Source organism: Lactuca virosa, chromosome 5 (genome assembly GCF_052849685.1).
Source record: "Lactuca virosa cultivar CGN04683 chromosome 5, Lactuca_virosa_CGN04683_v6, whole genome shotgun sequence".
Taxonomy (NCBI): domain Eukaryota; kingdom Viridiplantae; phylum Streptophyta; class Magnoliopsida; order Asterales; family Asteraceae; genus Lactuca; species Lactuca virosa.
In genome coordinates this window covers 294287411-294306321 of record NC_136430.1, presented here as the reverse complement: position 1 = coordinate 294306321, position 18911 = coordinate 294287411, and the positions used below count along the sequence as shown (strand labels likewise).

The window sequence follows — 18911 nt, the reverse complement described above, 5'->3', positions numbered from 1 at the left end:
AAGTGTGCAAAAGAACTTGCTGGCACTGTCAGACCTAGTAACTCTCTCAAAAAAGCTTTTAAATAAGAGTGTAAAGAGTTCATTCCACATAGGAGGAAGATTTGGCTTTCTGAACTTCAATAGCACTGAGATATCTCCAATATACCTGATATTTCCATATTTATACATATTTTTAGGCAATATTTAATTACATTTTTATTAATATTTTGGTTATTTGCATAGAATTATGGTACTTATAAGGATAAATTGTTATTTGCAGCCAAAGTAAAGCATTTTTGAAGAAAGGGACCAGAAATGACAATACTTGGAACATTGGAGACTTGGAGTACAGGAGTTGAAGAAATTCACGGATTTAACCGATACCATGACGTGAACTATAAGCCCACGATGTGGCATGAATATTCCAGAAGATAAGTGCGCGCGAAGCAAGAATCCTTGCCCGATACGGATAACTCTCAAATCACGACGTGAATCACCTTTCACGACGTGGACCGCGAAATTCGAGATTAATATAAAAACCCAGGATGATTACGACTTGAAAAACTTTTGGCTGGTAGAGAGGAGATCTTGAGACGAAATTCATAAGGGAAGAAGTTGGTAGTTTTCTTGTGTTTGATTATTATTACCTCGCATGCTAATATTTGTTTCTTTAGTTGCTTAAATTCATGTTATGTGTAGCTTAGTGACAATTAAATTACATGAACTTGAAACCTAGTGATTTAGTGAACATTGAATTGCTAGAGCTAGGATTCACCAATCTTAGATAGTAATTAAAATAATTAAATTTAGCTGTGCTACAGAACATAAATTATGACAATATTGTGTTTGCATAATCTTACATAGCATATTCATAATCCATAATTGGTTATGTGTTCGATTGTGTATGACCATACATAGTTTTACATGAATTAGTTTAATATTGGTAAGTTTAGACTTAAATTTCTAATACAATAATAACCAACTTGATAATCCATAATTGTTAGCTAACCATAAAGAAGAAGTGGATTCGAACTAAACAGGAGTGTTTTTAATTATTGATTGAATTTGAGTTAAGTTAGTCTGATCTTGCAAAATCGGATAAAAACCCACTTAAAGCTTATTAAAAAATTAGGTTAATTTGGTAGTAATTAATTAATTAGACAATACCGTTCCCTGTGATCGACACCCGGCTCACCCTACTATTCTATAACTCTGACTAGGTACACTGCCTAGGTGCAATTTAGTTAGTTAAGGTAGTTAGGTTATAAATATTAAAATTAGGTGTAGCTAATTGTACGTATCAAGTTTTTGGCGCCGTTGCCGGGGAACGGCTTAATTGTTAATTGATTATTTTCATTAGGTTAATCGATCCTTTTTGTGGGGTAAAACCTGCAAAAAGGTACTTTTGCAACTTAGTTTTTTAGCAGTACCCGACTCACGATGTGAACCTTAAGTTCACGACGTGAGTTAAGTAGTTTTTCATTTTTTCTACGTTTTTTTTTCTTTTCTGCTACTTTTTCTGTGACAACACGAGGTGGTACCCTTTACCACGTCGTGGTGGCCAGTCAGTAGGCTATTTTTAGTTAGATTTAGTTCAGTTTTACGTTTTTTTTATTTTGTTTATTTTGCAGTAGTACATGACCAGAGGGTCTAATACACCTTTGGTGCCACCTCTTGAAGATCCAGAGTCTGCCCTTCACAAAAAGAAGGATAAGAACGTGAAAGACGATCAAACACCAAAGAAGACACCCTTACAATAGTTCAAGTCAGTGTTCTCAAAGAAGTCGGGGAAGAAAACGGGAGAATCGAGCTCATCTACAAAGGACAAGAGCAAGATTGCAAGTTTAGATCAAATACCTATCCCAAACGAGTCTGAATATGAGTCCGAGAACGAGTTTGGACTATATACGAGCGAACCCGAAGATGAGGCAAGCAACGAAATGGCGAACATTGAAGAAATGACAATGGGAGCTTACAAGAAGCGTATTCGAGAAGATGTTGGTCCGAGATTAGTATAACCAACGATTCCTGCCACTGCCACATTCGACTTGAAGGGACACATCCTTAATGCACTAAAGGATATTCCGTTTTATGGAAAGGATCATGAGGATGCTTTCAAACATCTAGATGAGGTCAACAATATTGCTGACTATTTCAATGTCCTAAATATCAATAGAGATACTGTCTTGCTAAGGATGCTACCAGTTACTTTCAAAGGAGCTGCAAAAGACTGGTTGAAAACACTCCCACCTGGTACAATCACTACTTGGGTTCAAATGCGTGAGCAGTTTCTAGACCAATTTTGCCAACCATCCAAGATAGCAAAACTCAAGAAGGCAATAGCCAACTTTGAGCAACAGTCGGGGGAGTCACTATACGAGGAATGGGAGCGTTACAAAGGATCGTTAAGGAATTGTCCTCAACATGACCTTAATATTCAGCAAGATATGTCTATTTTCTGTGATGGGGTCAATGTCATGACTAGACAACTCCATGATTCGCAAGGCCCTCTCACGAAGAAGAATCCTAATCAGATCAAGGTGCTAATTGAAGAATTCGCAAAACACTCTCGTGAGTACCACAACCCAAGACAAGATGGAACCAAAGGCAGTGGGGGTGCACAATCTGAAGAAATGGCTGCTATGATGGCGATGTTGAATAATATGGACCGAAGATTGACCCAAATGGACCAATCAATTCATGCAATAAGAGTTGGATGTGAAAGGTGTAATGGTCCACACTTGACCAAGGATTGCAGCTTAGACGATGACGGGTACAAAAAGGCTCAAGTTTGCTACTCGAGTGGGGATAAGTATGATGAGGACTGGAGAAAACCAAAGAAAGAGTGGCTGCCATATGATGAATACAAGAGGCAAAAGGAAGAAAAATATAAGCAGATAGGCCGAGGCATCTACCAAAAAGAGCAACCACCAGCCGAAAAGAAAGTAGACTTGGAAAACATTTTGACCAAATTTATGGAAGCTTCCGAGAAAAGGCATGATGATACCGATACAGTGCTAAAGGAACACATGAAAATGATGAAAGAACAGTACACAATGATGATTGACCAGCAAGCCTCTTTAAGAAATCGTCAAGCATCGATCCATAATTTAGAAGTCCAAGTTAGTCAATTAACTACTTTGGTGAGCAACAAATTATCCTCATAATTTCCCGAAAAGAATGCTTAATCCCATGTAATGATGATTGATACTGAAGAAAAGGCCATCTCTGAGTTCCTAGAAGCACTAGAAGTGGAACCAAAGCCATCCGGACCAAAGCCATCCGGACCAAAGCCAAAGAAGTCGAAGCTTGAAAACGAAATTGCTGCTGAAACACCAGATTCACGTCGTGAGCCTGCCATGCTCACGACGTGGGCTCGGTCTGAACAGAAAAATCCAGATTCCATTCCGGCTTACCGACCGCCTTTGCCGTTTCCTTCTCGAGCACATCTCAATCCACTAGAAAGGGAACATCTAGAATTTATTCAGAAAATAAAGGGTATTCCTATTAATACCCCTTTTATCGATTCACTTTCAAAAATTCCAGAATACGCGAAGTTCCTACAAGATCTTATGGACACTCGTCAACAATTAAAGAATAACTCTAAAGTAATTCTTAGTGAGCAAAGTTCAAGAGTGGTATTGGGAGACATACCTAAGAAGATGGGAGATCCTGGACGCCTCACTCTTCCATGTGAGTTTGGTAACAACTTGAAGACTTATGCTTTAGCCGATTCTGGGGCTAGCATAAATTTGATGCCATATTCATTTTATCAAAAGCTGAATATTCAGAAAATGAAGGGTACAAAGATGACCATCCACATGGCCAATCGTTCGGTGACTCACCCAAGGGGAATTATAGAAGGCATCCTTGTTAAAATTGGGAAATTTGTTTTCCCAGTTGACTTTGTGATTATGGATATGAAGGAGGATGTGAATGTCCCAATTATTCTTGACCGCCCTCTACTTAATACTGCTAGAGCTTTAGTTGATGTTCGTACATTGAGGGTTGGTGATGATGAGGAGACATTTGGAATACAAGATGGTTTTCAAGGAGAAGATGTAAAAGGTGAGGTGTTCAATATGGATGAAGATAATGATCTTGAAGAATTGGAGAAGCTAATGGAGGAAGAAATCAAGACAATTCATCAAGTAAAACGCACCAAACCGAGAGCATCCGTCTCATTCTTCGTTGAAGTCATTACCTACACAAAACCAAAAACTTTGATAAGTGAGGAAAGCGATGAATTGTCGAGTGATGAAGACGAGGCTACTTCTAAGGAGACAAGTCCAATGGTAAAGGAAGAAAAGATTCCTATGGAGCTTAATAAAAGTGAAGAAAACTTAGAGACTAAAGGGATAAAACGCAAGCTCGATGTAGATGAAGTAAAAGCTAAAAAGGAGAATTCATAGAAGACGTACATTAGACGAGTTCAAGCGTACAAGCGGCGATGGAAGGAGCAGAAGATCCATCTGGTGATGGACTCCTCTGATAGCTCAACGTAGGAGGCACGGAGTCCGGCTCACGACTCGGTCAAAAAGAAGCGCTTCTCGGGAGGCAACCCGAGTTTGGTTTGGATTTTCTTTTCTTTTTAGTTTTTGCATTTTTAGTTTAGGAAACTGATCAATTCGTCATCCAAAAAATTTTAATTAGGAAAAATTAGTTGTGGGGTACTTTGGAATTAAGTGGAGAACAATTAAAATAAACAAATATAATTAACTAAATTAATTCTTGTGTCCAGACTACATTCACGTCGTGGGCTTGTGCTCCACATCGTGGTTTATGGTGAAATACGGGAACTGACTTAGAGTAGCTCAAATTTTTTCTTCCCACTAAGTATAAATAAGATGGACCGGAATAGTCTTAGCCCATTACAAAAACCACGTCGTGGTTTAGCCTTTCACGACGTGGCCATTAAAAGTCACAGGGGAGGGGGGGACCAGTTATAGAGACACTTTGACCATATGCCCCATTTGTTTACTCTTGTGCACACGAACGACGACAAACTGCCCCACAACGATTTTCTTCCACTTTTCTTCCATTTAGTTTGCATTTTCTTCTCTTTTAACTTCATAAGGTAAGTCTTTCATCTTCTAATTGTTGGTATTGTTATAATTTTATGCATTTTGGTGGTTAGGGTTTGTTTAGAAATTAAAAATCCCAAATTGGTTGAATTAGTTGGTGTTATAGGGATGCAGGGCCTTATGTTAGTAAGAGAAACAAAACCCAAGTATGATATTTTATGAATTTTGACTGTACAATACTCGATCTGTTCTCACGACCCGACTGTGCACCACGACGTGGCATGTTAGTCCACGTCGTGGTTCCTGGGCTGTCAAAATTCTGTTTCGTTTTTAATGTACTACTTTGGGTGTTTTGGTTTGTTTTGATTTGTTTTTGATTTCAGGCATGGCTCCTAGATGTGCGGTTCAGCAGGAAAACAACCCGATCGATGTGGCGAGCATTCACCCATTGTATCGGTTTCCACAGAATATTTCTCGTGCGTTGTTGACCACATACGAAAATCGGTTGGGATGGCTATATAATCGGGAGTTTTCCATAGCACCCATCGTGGATTGGGGATGGCTTGGAGGTGTGGGCATGGTTGTTGAGTTGGAATGTTACTGGACAAAGGTGTACGAAGGCAATGATTTTTCTTTTACATGTTATGGGTGGAGGAATTTGTTTGCAATTCAAGAACCCGTATACCGGGAATTATCGGTGGAGTTTTTCTCTACCGTAAGCTTTGAAGAACGGACTGTGGACTTTGATTATAACCGGGCACTTGTTTTCCGGTTAGGTGGGGTATATCGAGAATGCAGTATTCGGGAGTTTGCTTGGCGCATGGGGCTATATACGGAAGTGGAGACTCAATCCCCGTTCTTCGTCCCATTTTTACTTGGGTGTGTTCGGGATTTTACTCCCGACACTTTGGACGTTCAGTTTTGGCGGACTATCTCCAATCACGAGTACAATTCTCGTGATTCTAGTGAAGCACAGATTCGGAATCCCATGTATCGTTTTCTTCATCGCCTTGTCACCTTTTCTATCAACCACAAGCACCATGGTGATAAGGTTTCCATTCAGAATTTGTTTTACTTATGGAGTATTATCACTCCCGGGGTTTGTTGCGACCTTCCCTACATGCTTGCTCAATTTATGGGGAAGAAGTCTGGCGGTTCACGGTATTGTGAGTCCGATCACGGGTGGACATTTGGTCACTCGCCTTGCCCGGTCTTATGAGTGTTGTTATACCCCCAGAAGATGGAGAGAAAGAGATGGAGCAACCCGAGCAACAACCTCCGGCGAGACGACGAAGGAATTTGAGAGCCCGAGGAGATATGGATCGAGACCGTCACGCAGCACCACATGCGGGTGGAGTACCCACCGACCCGTTTCAGAGCCGGGTTGGGTCGTATTTGGATAATCTTCGTGGTGGGGTAACTTATAACACGCAAATTTTGGAGGCAATGTTTTCTCACATGGGTGTGGTGCGACCACCCTACGTGCCACCGCAAGGCCCTTACATCCCGACTTGGGAGGAGCTTTGGATCCCAAGAGACGATGGAGAAGGGCCTAGTGGAGTTCAAGGACGGGACAAAGATTATTGATTTCTTTTCGTTTTATTTGGTTTTTAGTTTTTATTTGTTTGGTTTTGAATTTGTTATGGTTTGTAAGACTTGTAAACTATTATGTTACTTTTATTTGTCCTTTGGTTGCTCTATTTCAGATTTGCAATGGAGTCTCGGTAAGGAAAGTCGAGTCAAAAGCGTTTACGTCTAGTCAAGAGTCGAGACCCACAATTAGAAATAAGTGTGGGGTGCGTCGGAGATAGAGGATAGAGTCAGAAAGGGTCTTTAGAATACTAAATGAGAAGAGTCTTAACCAATTAAGACATTGGTTGAAATTCCAAGTTGAATGAAGAAGTGGGAAATTTTAATTTTTGGTTGCCCAGTTTTCACGACGTGGTGACCATTCCACGTCGTGGCTATTCTACTCACGACGTGCTTTCTAATTTTTCACAAAATCGAAGTCCATTGGCACGTTTTACCTTATGGCTTACCATGTTTCTTCTTGGGATCATTATGAAGACCATTATGACTTGTTTCCTCTACTATACAATGTGGCATATGCTTTCCCACATTATTCTACACGCTTTGGAGATTTGCATCCACTTTTATTGAAGATCAAAGTTTCGATTAGTTGCTTGTTGGCTCATTCACATATTTCGCGAGTTCAAGGTCCAAGTTCTAATTTAGAAGAAGTACATATTCGAGATGCACATTTCATCCACACGTTTTGGAGTTCGATCACGCCACTGCTATCCTAGGGGAGTCTATTCCTTTTTCTCCCTTTTATTGTTTTTAATTTAGTTTACGCATACAATGAGGGCATTGTATGTAATAAGTGTGGGGTAGGAGGTTGAAAAAGTAATTGCTTAGGTTGAAAAAAGTAAATTGCTAGAATTTAGTAAATTTAAAAAAAAATTTGGACATAGATTTGAAATAATAATCTAAATAAAAATTCTAGTAATAATGATAATCTAAACTTAAGTTGCTAGTGTTGTGTGGGATGATTCGATGAGAGCTCAAATGTTTAGTTGAGCCAATATACGTTATAGTGCATTTGTGGCCTCCTTTATTCTAGTGAAATCATGGGACAAAAACACAAGCCCGCTTAGTTTGAGGGATGCAATATGTTTAGCAGCCTATACTTGAAATGTATCCAGGAAAACTAATATCTTTAACCAATAAAGGTTGAAGTTAAGCGCCCCTGCTTAAGCATGTAGGGTTTTGAGTGGAAAAAGTGAGATATTTTAAAAAAAAAGACAGAGAAATTACCGAAAAGTTAAACAGTTGAAGAATTTTTGGAGCTATCAAGTATAAAGTTTAAGTTTAAAGATCAAAGATCAAAAAATTCTGAAGAAAAATCAAAAGTTGAAGATACCAAAAATCACACAAAAAGGTGATGAATTCAAAGTACAAATTGAAGATCAAATGTCAAAGAAAGAAGAATTCAAGAGCTCCATTGTGGTATCTTAAAGTTGTAATTCTCTAGATTATGTATGCTTGGGTGGCTTTACAAAAATACATTGAGGTTAAAAAGATTTTTGCATATGGATTCGGAGGGATGCATAAAATGAGTGTTGTTCAAGAGAAGTGGGCGAGTGTTTATGAGGATTGTGAGTATTTAGAATTGAGGGGGGTTACTTAGGAAAAATTTTAGACACAAATGCACGCGTTGAGGTCTTGGCATAATAGTTGAGCTGGAATTGGATTGTTCTATGTGATGCTAGTGATGAAGGTTTAAGTTTAAATTAAGTAGATTTGCTTGAGGGCAAGCAAAACATAAGTGTGGGGTATTTTGATATTGTCATATTTATACATATTTTTAGGAAATATTTAATTACATTTTTATTAATATTTTGGTTATTTGCACAGAATTATGGTACTTATAAGGATAAATTGTTATTTGCAGCCAAAGTAAAGCATTTTTGAAGAAACAGACCAGAATTGACAATACTTGGAACATTGGAGACTTGGAGTACAAGAGTTGAAGAAATTCACAGATTTAACCGATACCACGACGTGAACTATAAGCCCACGACGTGGCATGAATATTCCAGAAGATAAGTGCGCGCGAAGCAAGAATCCTTGCCTGATACGGATAACTCTCAAATCACGACGTGAATCACCTTTCACGACGTGGACCGCGAAATTCGAGATTAATATAAAAACCCAGGATGATTACGACTTGAAAAACTTTTGGTTGGTAGAGAGGAGATCTGGAGACGAAATTCAGAAGGGAAGAAGTGCTGGAATAGGGTTTTTACCACCAAGGAAGAAGAAGAGTACATCAATAGTTTATTTGTTTGGTACATTCATCATGACTTATACTATGATTTGTTTTAGTTTGTTTGTTGCTATGAGCAGCTGAATCTAGCTACTCTTGTTTAGCTAGATGAAGCTTCTGACTTATGGTTTAGTTTAATTTACTATGGATTTGTTAAGTTGGTAGTTTGCTTGTGTTTGATTATTATTACCTAGCATGCTAATATTTGTTTCTTTAGTTGCTTAAATTCATGTTCTATGTAGCTTAGTGACAATTAAATTACATGAACTTGAAACCTAGTGATTTAGTGAAGATTGAATTGCTAGAGCTAGGATTGACCAATCTTAGATAGTAATTAAAGTAATAAAATTTAGTTGTGCTAGAGAACATAAATTATGACCATAATTGTGTTTGCATAATCTTACATAGCATATTCATAATCCGTAACTGGTTATGTGTTTGATTGTGTGTGACCATACATAGTTTTACATGAATTAGTTTAATATTGGTAAGTTTAGACTTAAATTACTAATACAATAATAACCAACTTGATAATCCATAATTGTTAGCTAACCATAAAGAAGAAGTGGATTCGAACTAAACAGGAGTGTTTTTAATTATTGATTGAATTTGAGTTAAGTTAGTCTGATCTTGCAAAATCGGATAAAAACCCACTTAAAGCTTATTAAAAAATTAGGTTAATTTGGTAGTAATTAATTAATTAGACAATACCGTTCCCTGTGATCGACACCCGACTTACCCTACTATTCTATAATTTTGACTAGGTACACTGCCTAGGTGCAATTTAGTTAGTTAAGGTAGTTAGGTTATAAATATTAAAATTAGGTGTAGCTAATTGTACACATCAATACCCCATTTGATAGAACATTTCTATGATAGAAGATGAAGTTACTGATTCAGGATCGATAAGACCTTCTGTAGTGGAAAACCCTAGCATCCTGCAGAACCGGGCTTTAGAGATGGAAGTTTTATGTGAATCGATCTCAAAGGTTGTCATACCTTCACTCTGGCTGTAGTTTGTAGATGTGTACACCTTGGATAGAAGAACCAAAGGTACAGATTTAGCCATTGTTAGGGCTTGAGCCAGTGGAGAGTAACGTAAGAATTCGATCATAGGCTTAAGTGTATCAGTGTAACGGGATGAATCAAGATCCAGAGTTAGATTCTGGTTTGGGTTGATGTTCAGCATGACAGTTGAAGCAGTTTGAACAGCAAAGGATGTGGTTTCAGATGAGGCAGCCATGGAAGTAGCTTGAAGACGATGATGAACAGTGCAGAGAAAAAGAGTTTTTGCTTTGAGAGAATTTTTTGTGAGCATGACAGTAAATCAATCATTGAATCCCTTTTATACGTCTATGATAAGTGGAGAGAGAAAAATCCATCGTTTGATGTTCCCAAATCCCTGTAAAGTAGCCTAGAAAAAACGCGACAACTGTATGTGTCAGGTGACGTTACAACTGACATGCGTGATGTCAGGCAATGAAAAAAGGACGCGCCATAATCTGAATCCTTATCTTCCAAGAAAACCTCCATTTCAGTGTCACGTCATTCGGAGTGAATGCCAATAGATCATATCATGTTCTCGGAATTACAGCAATTCACAAGAATTAGTACAAGACTTGGAAAAATCATAAAGTTTTTTTTGCAAGAGTGTGCCAAAGATAAATAAATAAATCAAATAAATTTCTAGGATTTTAGTGATGTCAAATTAAATTGACACAAAAGCAGTTGGATCCCCGGCAACGATCTCTTCCTTCGGAATCAAGAGAGATTCAGAACTGCTTGTTTGGTTTCCCGTTGAATTACGATCATCTATCTATGAAGAAATAGTGAAAGGCTTCTTTTCATAGGCTTATAAGGGTGACTGAGGCTCCAATCGAATTACGAAACTTAACATAAGTTCGAAAATCCGAATGAAGTACTTGTTTCACCAGTGTAGCCATAAAAACAAGTAGGCTTTGGATATATTTGAGTAACAATATAAATTTTCAAAATCTGAAAAAAAAATAAACCTGGGTCTTTTGGGAAGAAATGTCTTGGGTTGAGAGCTTTTCATAAAGATCATTAAAAAAAATGAAATTTCATGCTTTTGATGGTACTAACCAAAAGGTTATTTGCGTCAATTCCTTGGTGAAAAATCTAGAACTTATTAATTGTTCACCGTCAATTCAGAAATAGGTTTTGGATTTTGGGTTTCACTTAAATCATGGTGATAACGATTTAAAGATCATGAACACAGATGTTGTGCGACCTTAAACCTCAGTGGTAAATTCTGAGAGTCTTAAGGGTTACATCGTATGAAAGTGAGGTTGATGGAGAAATGTTAGAGATGGTTCCGAAGAGAAGAGTGTACCTCTGCTATAAAATAGTGACTAAGCAGGAAACTCTTAACTCATTATGAGAAGAGTAAGGTGGCTCAATGACTTATGTGAATATCAGCCTAATTGGGAAGAAACAATCGGAGTGAAAGTTTCATTAAGGCTTCAAACATAGAGTCTCAGAGGCTTGGGTCAACATGCAGCAACATGTTTCTAGGGACACTTAGCTAGTACAAAGATTCGGAGTTATATACATGCCCCATTGTTCTGAATTGAGGTAACAAGAATTTGTACCTGAAAATAACACACAAAGAAAGAAAAATGTTTTTGTACTTTTGGGTTTTCTGAAAAAGATAAAACAGAAATAAAGAAAATATTTTTGTGATTTTTTATTTTTCTGAAAAAGATAAAACAGAAATAAAGAAAATATTTTTGTAATTTTTGATTTTTCTAAAAAAGAAAATTAAAACTGTAAAATAAAATAAATTTATTTAGAAAAATAAATTTAGATGCAAAAATGAACAGTGGCTTCCAAAGCATTCTGAGGCTCGGAATTAGTCGGAAGAAAGTTGATATACAAAGTATATAGATGCGTTCCGAAACCCAGATGAACAGTGCACTCCGAACCGTTTGGAAGCTCGGATCGTGAACAGTAAAATCTGAATGATTTTGAACGCTCGGATGTGAATAGTAACTTCCAATTATGAATGGGATTTCGGAACCGGATCAGCTTTTATCATTCCGAGAGCTTGTAAAATATGATTGAACGTCGTTTCTAGTAAGGCCTTCGTGAAGATATTAGTCAATTGATCAAAAGATCTTACAAAGTGTACTTCAACATTTCCATTCTCAATATGATCATTGATGAAATGATATATCAATGCAATATGTTTTGTCTTCGAGTGTTTCACTAGATTATGACAAATCCGAATTGCTCTTTCCGAATCGCAGTATAACAGAATCCTCTTCATATTGATCCTGTAATCTCTAAGCTGACTTTGAATCCAAACAATTTATGAAGTGCATGATGCAGCAACGATGTACTCAGCTTCAGCAGTGGATAAGGAGATGCATGTTTGCTTCTTAGATTACTAACTAACTAGTTTGCCATCCAGAAATTGACATCATCCGGTTGTACTTTTACGATCAAGACCGCATCCACTAAGATCTACATCAGAGTATGTTTGCACAAAGAATCCTGAGTTAGAAGGGTGCCAGATTCCGAGAGAGGTGGATCTTTTTAGGTATCGGAGAATATTCTTCACATCAGTCATATGTGGTTCACGAGGATTCGCCTGAAACCTGGCACAATAGCAAACAACAAACATTATATCTAGATGACTAGATGTTAGATACATTAAAGATCCAATCATTTGTCGATAAAGAGTCATATCCACTGCTGGCTTGTCCAAGGATGGTGTAATCTTCATTCCGAACGCCATTGGAATATTGACCTTTGAATCTCCCATCATTCCGAATTTCTCAAGCAAGGTCTTCGTGTAGCACTATAAGAAAAACACGATTTTGCTAGGGAAGGTTGCTATGGAACATATTTTCGTTGTTAATCTGCAATTGATCGTATTTGTAATCTTTATGTAAACTTGTATCTTGTAAACCGTATCTTGTATATTGTATCTTTGTAAACTAGTACTTTGAAAATGTACTTAAGTTTAGTTAATTATACACTAACGTATTGTTAATATCTTTTACTGAGTTATTATAACCATACTAACTAGATGGCCTGATCCAACGCTATGAATGCGCTGAAAGTTGATGATAACAATTGTCACTCACAGGCGTGTATGCCTGACTGTAGCTAGCAGTCCGAGTGCGGGATTGTCAATCCCAATATAGATCTATCCACCCATTGTTTCGATCCCCTGCTGGAGACTCTGGTTATAATATCAGGACTTTACTATATTGTTTAAAATGAATTAAACAAACTGTACTACTTGTCTCATAAAAGCATATAACGTTACATGTTTAATGGTTATGAAAACCCAATCATTCTGAAGTAAATGATTAATAGTATGTTCTTGAATTAGTACTCTTAACATTTATTTGAATGAATGTATATCCTTGAATAGTTTTGAATCAATTTTTGATCTTGTAAAACAATGTACTATAGTATGCTTGAATCATGAACTATTGTTCTGTGAATCATAAATTATACCTATTATAAAATTTATATGTACTTTCTGTATTGATACTTAGTATTAATGAATGCAACCCCTTGCTCAATATGTTACAAAGGGTAATTAAACTTAATGAACTATCGTTTATATACTTGTATACATATACAAATATATATAAGTAACATTTAAATGACACTCGGACAAATAACTGATACTTGTAATCCCACATCCAAACAAGGAAAAGGAACCAAAGTGGGTTATCAGTCCTAAATCTTTTAAATCTTATTTATATAAATATATGTATACTAGTATGATTTTTGGGAAAAAATATAAGTTTATAAAATATTTAAAAGAAGTTTTATATTTTGAAATCCATTTTGGTGACTTGATGTCTTTTTGAAACAATCACTTAAAACCACTTCATTTGATGATACTGAAATTCATTTTGATAAGATGTTTGAAACCATTTGTTTTGATAACTGTAGTCCATTTGAAATCCTTTGTTATAATAACTGTAATCCATTTGAAATCATTTGTTATAATAACTGTAATCCATTTGAAATCATTTGTTATAACACAAAATCTTTGTGTTAGACTTGTATTCCCCCCCCCCCCTAAAACAGTAAAAACTATGAAAATACGGGGGTATGAACTCACCTGTAGTGAGGGATACGAATGAAAGATCGGTATAGGACGCTAGGTGTCAAGTGAAGACTTGAGCACACACGGATCCTATTTAACATATAATGACACATATATGAAGACAATTAGTGTTTATAACAACTAATCATGCAATGGAACAACCTTAAGGACTAGGAAACACTTGTAATGAAGTGTTGGAATCACATGTGATTCATGTAAGGGGTGTTTAAGGCCAAGGAAAGGTGTTTACGGCCAGGGTGTAAACTCATGGCCGTAAACTCAAGGTAATGTGCATAAGAGGGTGTTTGAATGTTAGGGAAAATTGAGGGACCATTGCTCTTCACAAGGATGAGCAAAACTAATATTTTGGAGGGTGTTGAGGTGTTTACGGCCAGGGTGTAAACCCTATGGCCGTAAACTTACCAAATGGTCTTATTTTGAGTCTGAAAAGTAAAGAGTTTCAAAGGCTCAAATGTTCTAAGGGTTGGAAAGGGTCTAGAAGTGTTTAAGGCTCAAAACATCACATTTATAAGGGTTTACGGCCCAGGTGTAAACTCCTGGCCGTAAACTCTCTTTGATGATGAGTTTGGTGATGATTCAAGGTCTTACATAGCACAAGGGAGTGTTCTAGCCTCAATTCCAAGCCTTAGGAAGAGTTTAAGGTCCAAATGCCCCATAAATTAGGTTTTACGGACAAGGGAGATGCTCTTGGTCGTAAACACCTTTTGTTCTTGATTTCATGTTGTTTTCAAGGCCTTAATCCAATATCCTAACTAGGTAACAAGTATAGGAGGTAGATACTTACGATTTGTAGGAAAAAAAAAGATGGTGTTTTTGAAGTTTGGAAGCAAAAAATTTATGATCCTTGGGAGAGAAATCGGATTCCAAGCCTTAGAAATGTGAAAAGTGAAGAAAAGTGGCCAAGTTCCATACTTATAGGATGGATTTTACTGCCACCATGAGTTTACGACCGTAAACTCATGGGTCTTGGCCGTAAACTCCTCATTTGAGGGTTTAAGGCTTGTTTGATGGCTTACAACTTCAATTGACACTTACTTTCACTCATTCCTTTGGTGTACTAGGCTCAGAATGCCCAAACCGACTCTAAATAGTGCTAAAAGATAGCAAAAACAAGTCTGACTATTATTAAGTTTAGGTGTTTGTACAAGATAGAAATTTCGGGTTGTCACATTAGATTACATATAATTACTGAAATTACACATACAATTCCTTGTCTATACATGGCTTCAATGTTATTATGCAATGCATATGTGCGTATAAATGAATCAGCTTTCAGAGTTTTGACACCCATTCCTTCAAACATGTCAATGCATGATGTTTTGTACACTTGAGGATCACCCCCTGCTTCATACATCTTCTTTGAACTTCAAAAATTTAAATACACAGTAAAAAACAAACAAATAAAGTTTTATTTCATCAAATATACATTCATTAGTTGATGTTTATTGATAATTACCAAAGTTCCGCAGAGACGATGTCTTTCACAGATTCTGACCCTAATACTACAAATATCCGACTCAAAAGCTCCAGTGGGAGATCATCTAACAAAAGGCGACTTCTAGTATTCGACATTCTACTTACAAAATACACATTGGAGTAGTTGATTTCAATTTCTTTTTTTTAAATTAAGTGTAAATATGAAAGACAGTGTAACAGGGTTTGGAAAAAACTTACTTTATGCTGATTTGGTCGAGAGGAGTACAGGAGTCTCTATTATCGGAGAAAATCGTTTTTGAGAACGATTATTCTAAGACGATTTGGGGGTTTTAGTGTTTGTATACAAATTTATCGTCCGGAAAAGTTGAGATGTTATGAATGGTTGAAGAACTGGAACGCCGGCATAACGTCAGATGTATGATGGCGTCTTAACAATTTAGAGTGCAAAAAGACCAAATTGCCCCTGAAATCATTCCAAATATGTGAATACTAAGGGTATTTGTGTCAAAACACATATTCAAATATTATAGCCTTTTATAGCTAGGTAATATTGGACTTTTGATTGTTAAAATGAAAAAGACAAAAATAACATATATATCATAATCCATAATGTAATACATTAATATTAGCATTTCACCAAATTACTAGTATATATTCATGTCCTAATATACATATTAAAAGTGGAAAAAGATTTTAATATTAAAATTATTTACATTAGATTTTAGACACAATACTTTTCTTTTGTTGCCACTTTTAGTCCCTATCTTTATAGTAACTTTTTTTACTTTGATTTCAGTCACGATAGTTTTTCTTTGTTGCCACTTTTAGTCCATATGTTTATTCCTTTACAATTTTACCCTATGAAAAGCATGGGTACTCCACTAGTTGATATTAAACCAAATTACCAAGTCCAAAATAAAATACATGTTTGTTTATGCCTTTACAAATGTACTTTATATGTATTTAATACTAGGAAAGAACAAACATTTGCTACATACAACTATAATCACAATACAATATAAACACTAATATTAAAAGTCCAAAATACATTATTCAAATTTCAAACATCATTCAAACATCATTCCAAACTTTAACTCTTTTAGTCCCTTATTTTAAACCAAAAGAATCTTCATAGCATTAATTGTCATAATATGAAAGTACATATCAACAAACTACTCATAAATTATACCAAACTCCCTAGAAAACCTAACGAAACAAGCATCCCATAAACAAATGTCACACATAAACACCCATTTGTATCCATTCACAAAAGCGTCTAACACACTACCTACAGACTTATGCAATGCACAAGATCTATGGAAGCCATGGAAGTGTACATGTTTCCTCCCCTCCCTATTTAAGTGGAGATGAACCTTAGAACAAGTTGCTCTAAGATTCCACTTACCTTTTACTCTGCGGTAAGCATTGTTCAACATGTCCAAAGCTTCGTGCTTCCTATGTCTCCCTTCAGCCATCAGCATCATTCCCAGGACAAATGTTGAATCCAAATGTCCCAATGCAGATGCTTCTTCAAGCATCGTTTTCCCTTCATGTTCAGCTTCTAAGAAAAATAACTTCATCTGAAAAAAACATTAAACACATAATTTCTAGTTAAAGTTATGCAAAACAAGTAACAGATTAAATACTACTATGCATATATACAACAACGTACCAATCCATTACTGAATAGAATATTTGGGTTTCTTATCTCTATGCATTTATTGACAACTGTATGTTTCTGGTCAGAGTAAACACGAAAGCGTAATCCATCTAACTCCATGTGTTTATATACTTCATCCATTTTTCCTGCTTCGTTGAAGAATCTGCAACTGCAAACGAAACACAATATTCGCTCGATAATGTAAAGACAACTCAAATACACTTGTGAAATAGAATAATCAAAGGCAAAACTTACACACTCTTCATCCTCAAAGCCTCGACTGCTAAAATTTTTGCCAAGTCGACTATTATTTTCTCCATCACTTCAAATGGCATGTCTGATAGTGATTTCGTTTGATTTCTTGATTGAATCTTAGATGAAGTACTGGCTTCCATAATAATAAACATTCACTAAGATAACGATTCTGCGAAATTGATTTTAGGGTTTTTTGTCTGTCGGAATTTTTAAGTTGGGGATGTTTCAAAGTGACTGAATTTCAGAGTGGAGAACTGAAACAACGTGTTTCGTCGAAAAACATTATGGCGCCTAGAAGATGTTCCATTACAAAATGACAAAATTATCCTAATACATACGACTCGTATTAAATTATTAAGGGTAGTTTTGTAAAAACTCATATTTAAAAGAAAATTCAATTTCTATTTTAATTAATCAAGGTTGTAAAAATCACTCGTCGGTAGCTCGGCGGTCGACTGGCGATAAGCAATTAATCAGACTCAGCAGGGATTAATTGGGGACCCTAAATTATTAATAAAATTATTTAAAAAATTAATATTTCCTACAAAATTAAGTATTTGAAAATTTTAAATTTTAATACACAACCGACACAAATGATGTATGTTGACCAATGGCCCATATGTCCTCCATATTTCAACCATGGACACCATAAGCAACTCTCATGTTGACCAATGGCCCATATGTCAACCATGGACACCATAAGCAACAACCATGTTGACCAATGGCCCATATGTCATCCATATGTCAACCATGGACACCATAATCAACTATCATGTTGACCAATGGCCCATATGTCATCCGTATGTCAACCATGGACACCATAAGTAACAACCATGTTGACCAATGGCCCATATGTCATCCATATGTCAACCATGGACACCATAAGCAACTACCATGTTGACCAATGGCCCATATGTCAACCATGGACACCATAAACAACAACCATGTTGACCAATGGCCCATATGTCATCCATATGTCAACCATGGACACCATAAGCAACTATCATGTTGACTAATGGCCCATATGTCAACCATGGACACCATAAGCAACAACCATGTTGACCAATGGGCCATATGTCATCCATATGTCAACCATGGACACCATAAGCAACCACCATGTTGACCAATGACCCATATATCATCCATATGTCAACCATGGACACCTTAAGCAACTACCATGTTGACCAACGGCCCATATTTCAACCATGGACACCATAAGAAACAACCATGTTGACCAATGGCCCATATGTCATCAATATGTCAACCATGGACACCATAAGCAACAACCATGTTGACCAATGGCCCATATGTCATCCATATGTCAACCATGGACACCATAATCAACTACCATGTTGACCAATAGCCCATATGTCATCCGTATGTCAACCATCGACACCATAAGCAACAACCATGTTGACCAATGGCCCATATGTCATCCATATGTCAACCATGGACACCTTAAGCAACTACCATGTTGACCAATGGCCCATATGTCAACCATGGACACCATAAGCAACAACCATGTTGACCAATGGCCCATATGTCATCCATATGTCAACCATAGACACCATAAGCAACTACCATGTTGACCAATGGCACATATGTCAACCA

General features: G+C 36.7%; 1 protein-coding gene and 1 non-coding gene across 2 annotated transcripts; both read right to left on the bottom strand.

Moving 5' to 3' along the window:
* Positions 1 to 2303: 2303 nt before the first annotated feature.
* Positions 2304 to 2410, bottom strand: LOC145117851 (small nucleolar RNA R71). The gene has a single exon (XR_013712845.1). It is a non-coding gene; the product is annotated as a small nucleolar RNA R71 (small nucleolar RNA).
* Positions 2411 to 11373: 8963 nt separating this feature from the next.
* On the bottom strand, positions 11374 to 17440 carry LOC145112929 (putative F-box protein At1g67623). The gene is made up of 4 exons (XM_079049041.1): positions 17301 to 17440; positions 17058 to 17214; positions 16791 to 16965; positions 11374 to 11444 (listed from the first exon to the last, which is right to left on the bottom strand). Exons 1-4 carry the CDS (start codon positions 17438 to 17440, stop codon positions 11374 to 11376), a joined length of 543 nt encoding a protein of 180 aa, XP_078905167.1.
* Between the last annotated feature and the right edge of the window lie 1471 nt (positions 17441 to 18911).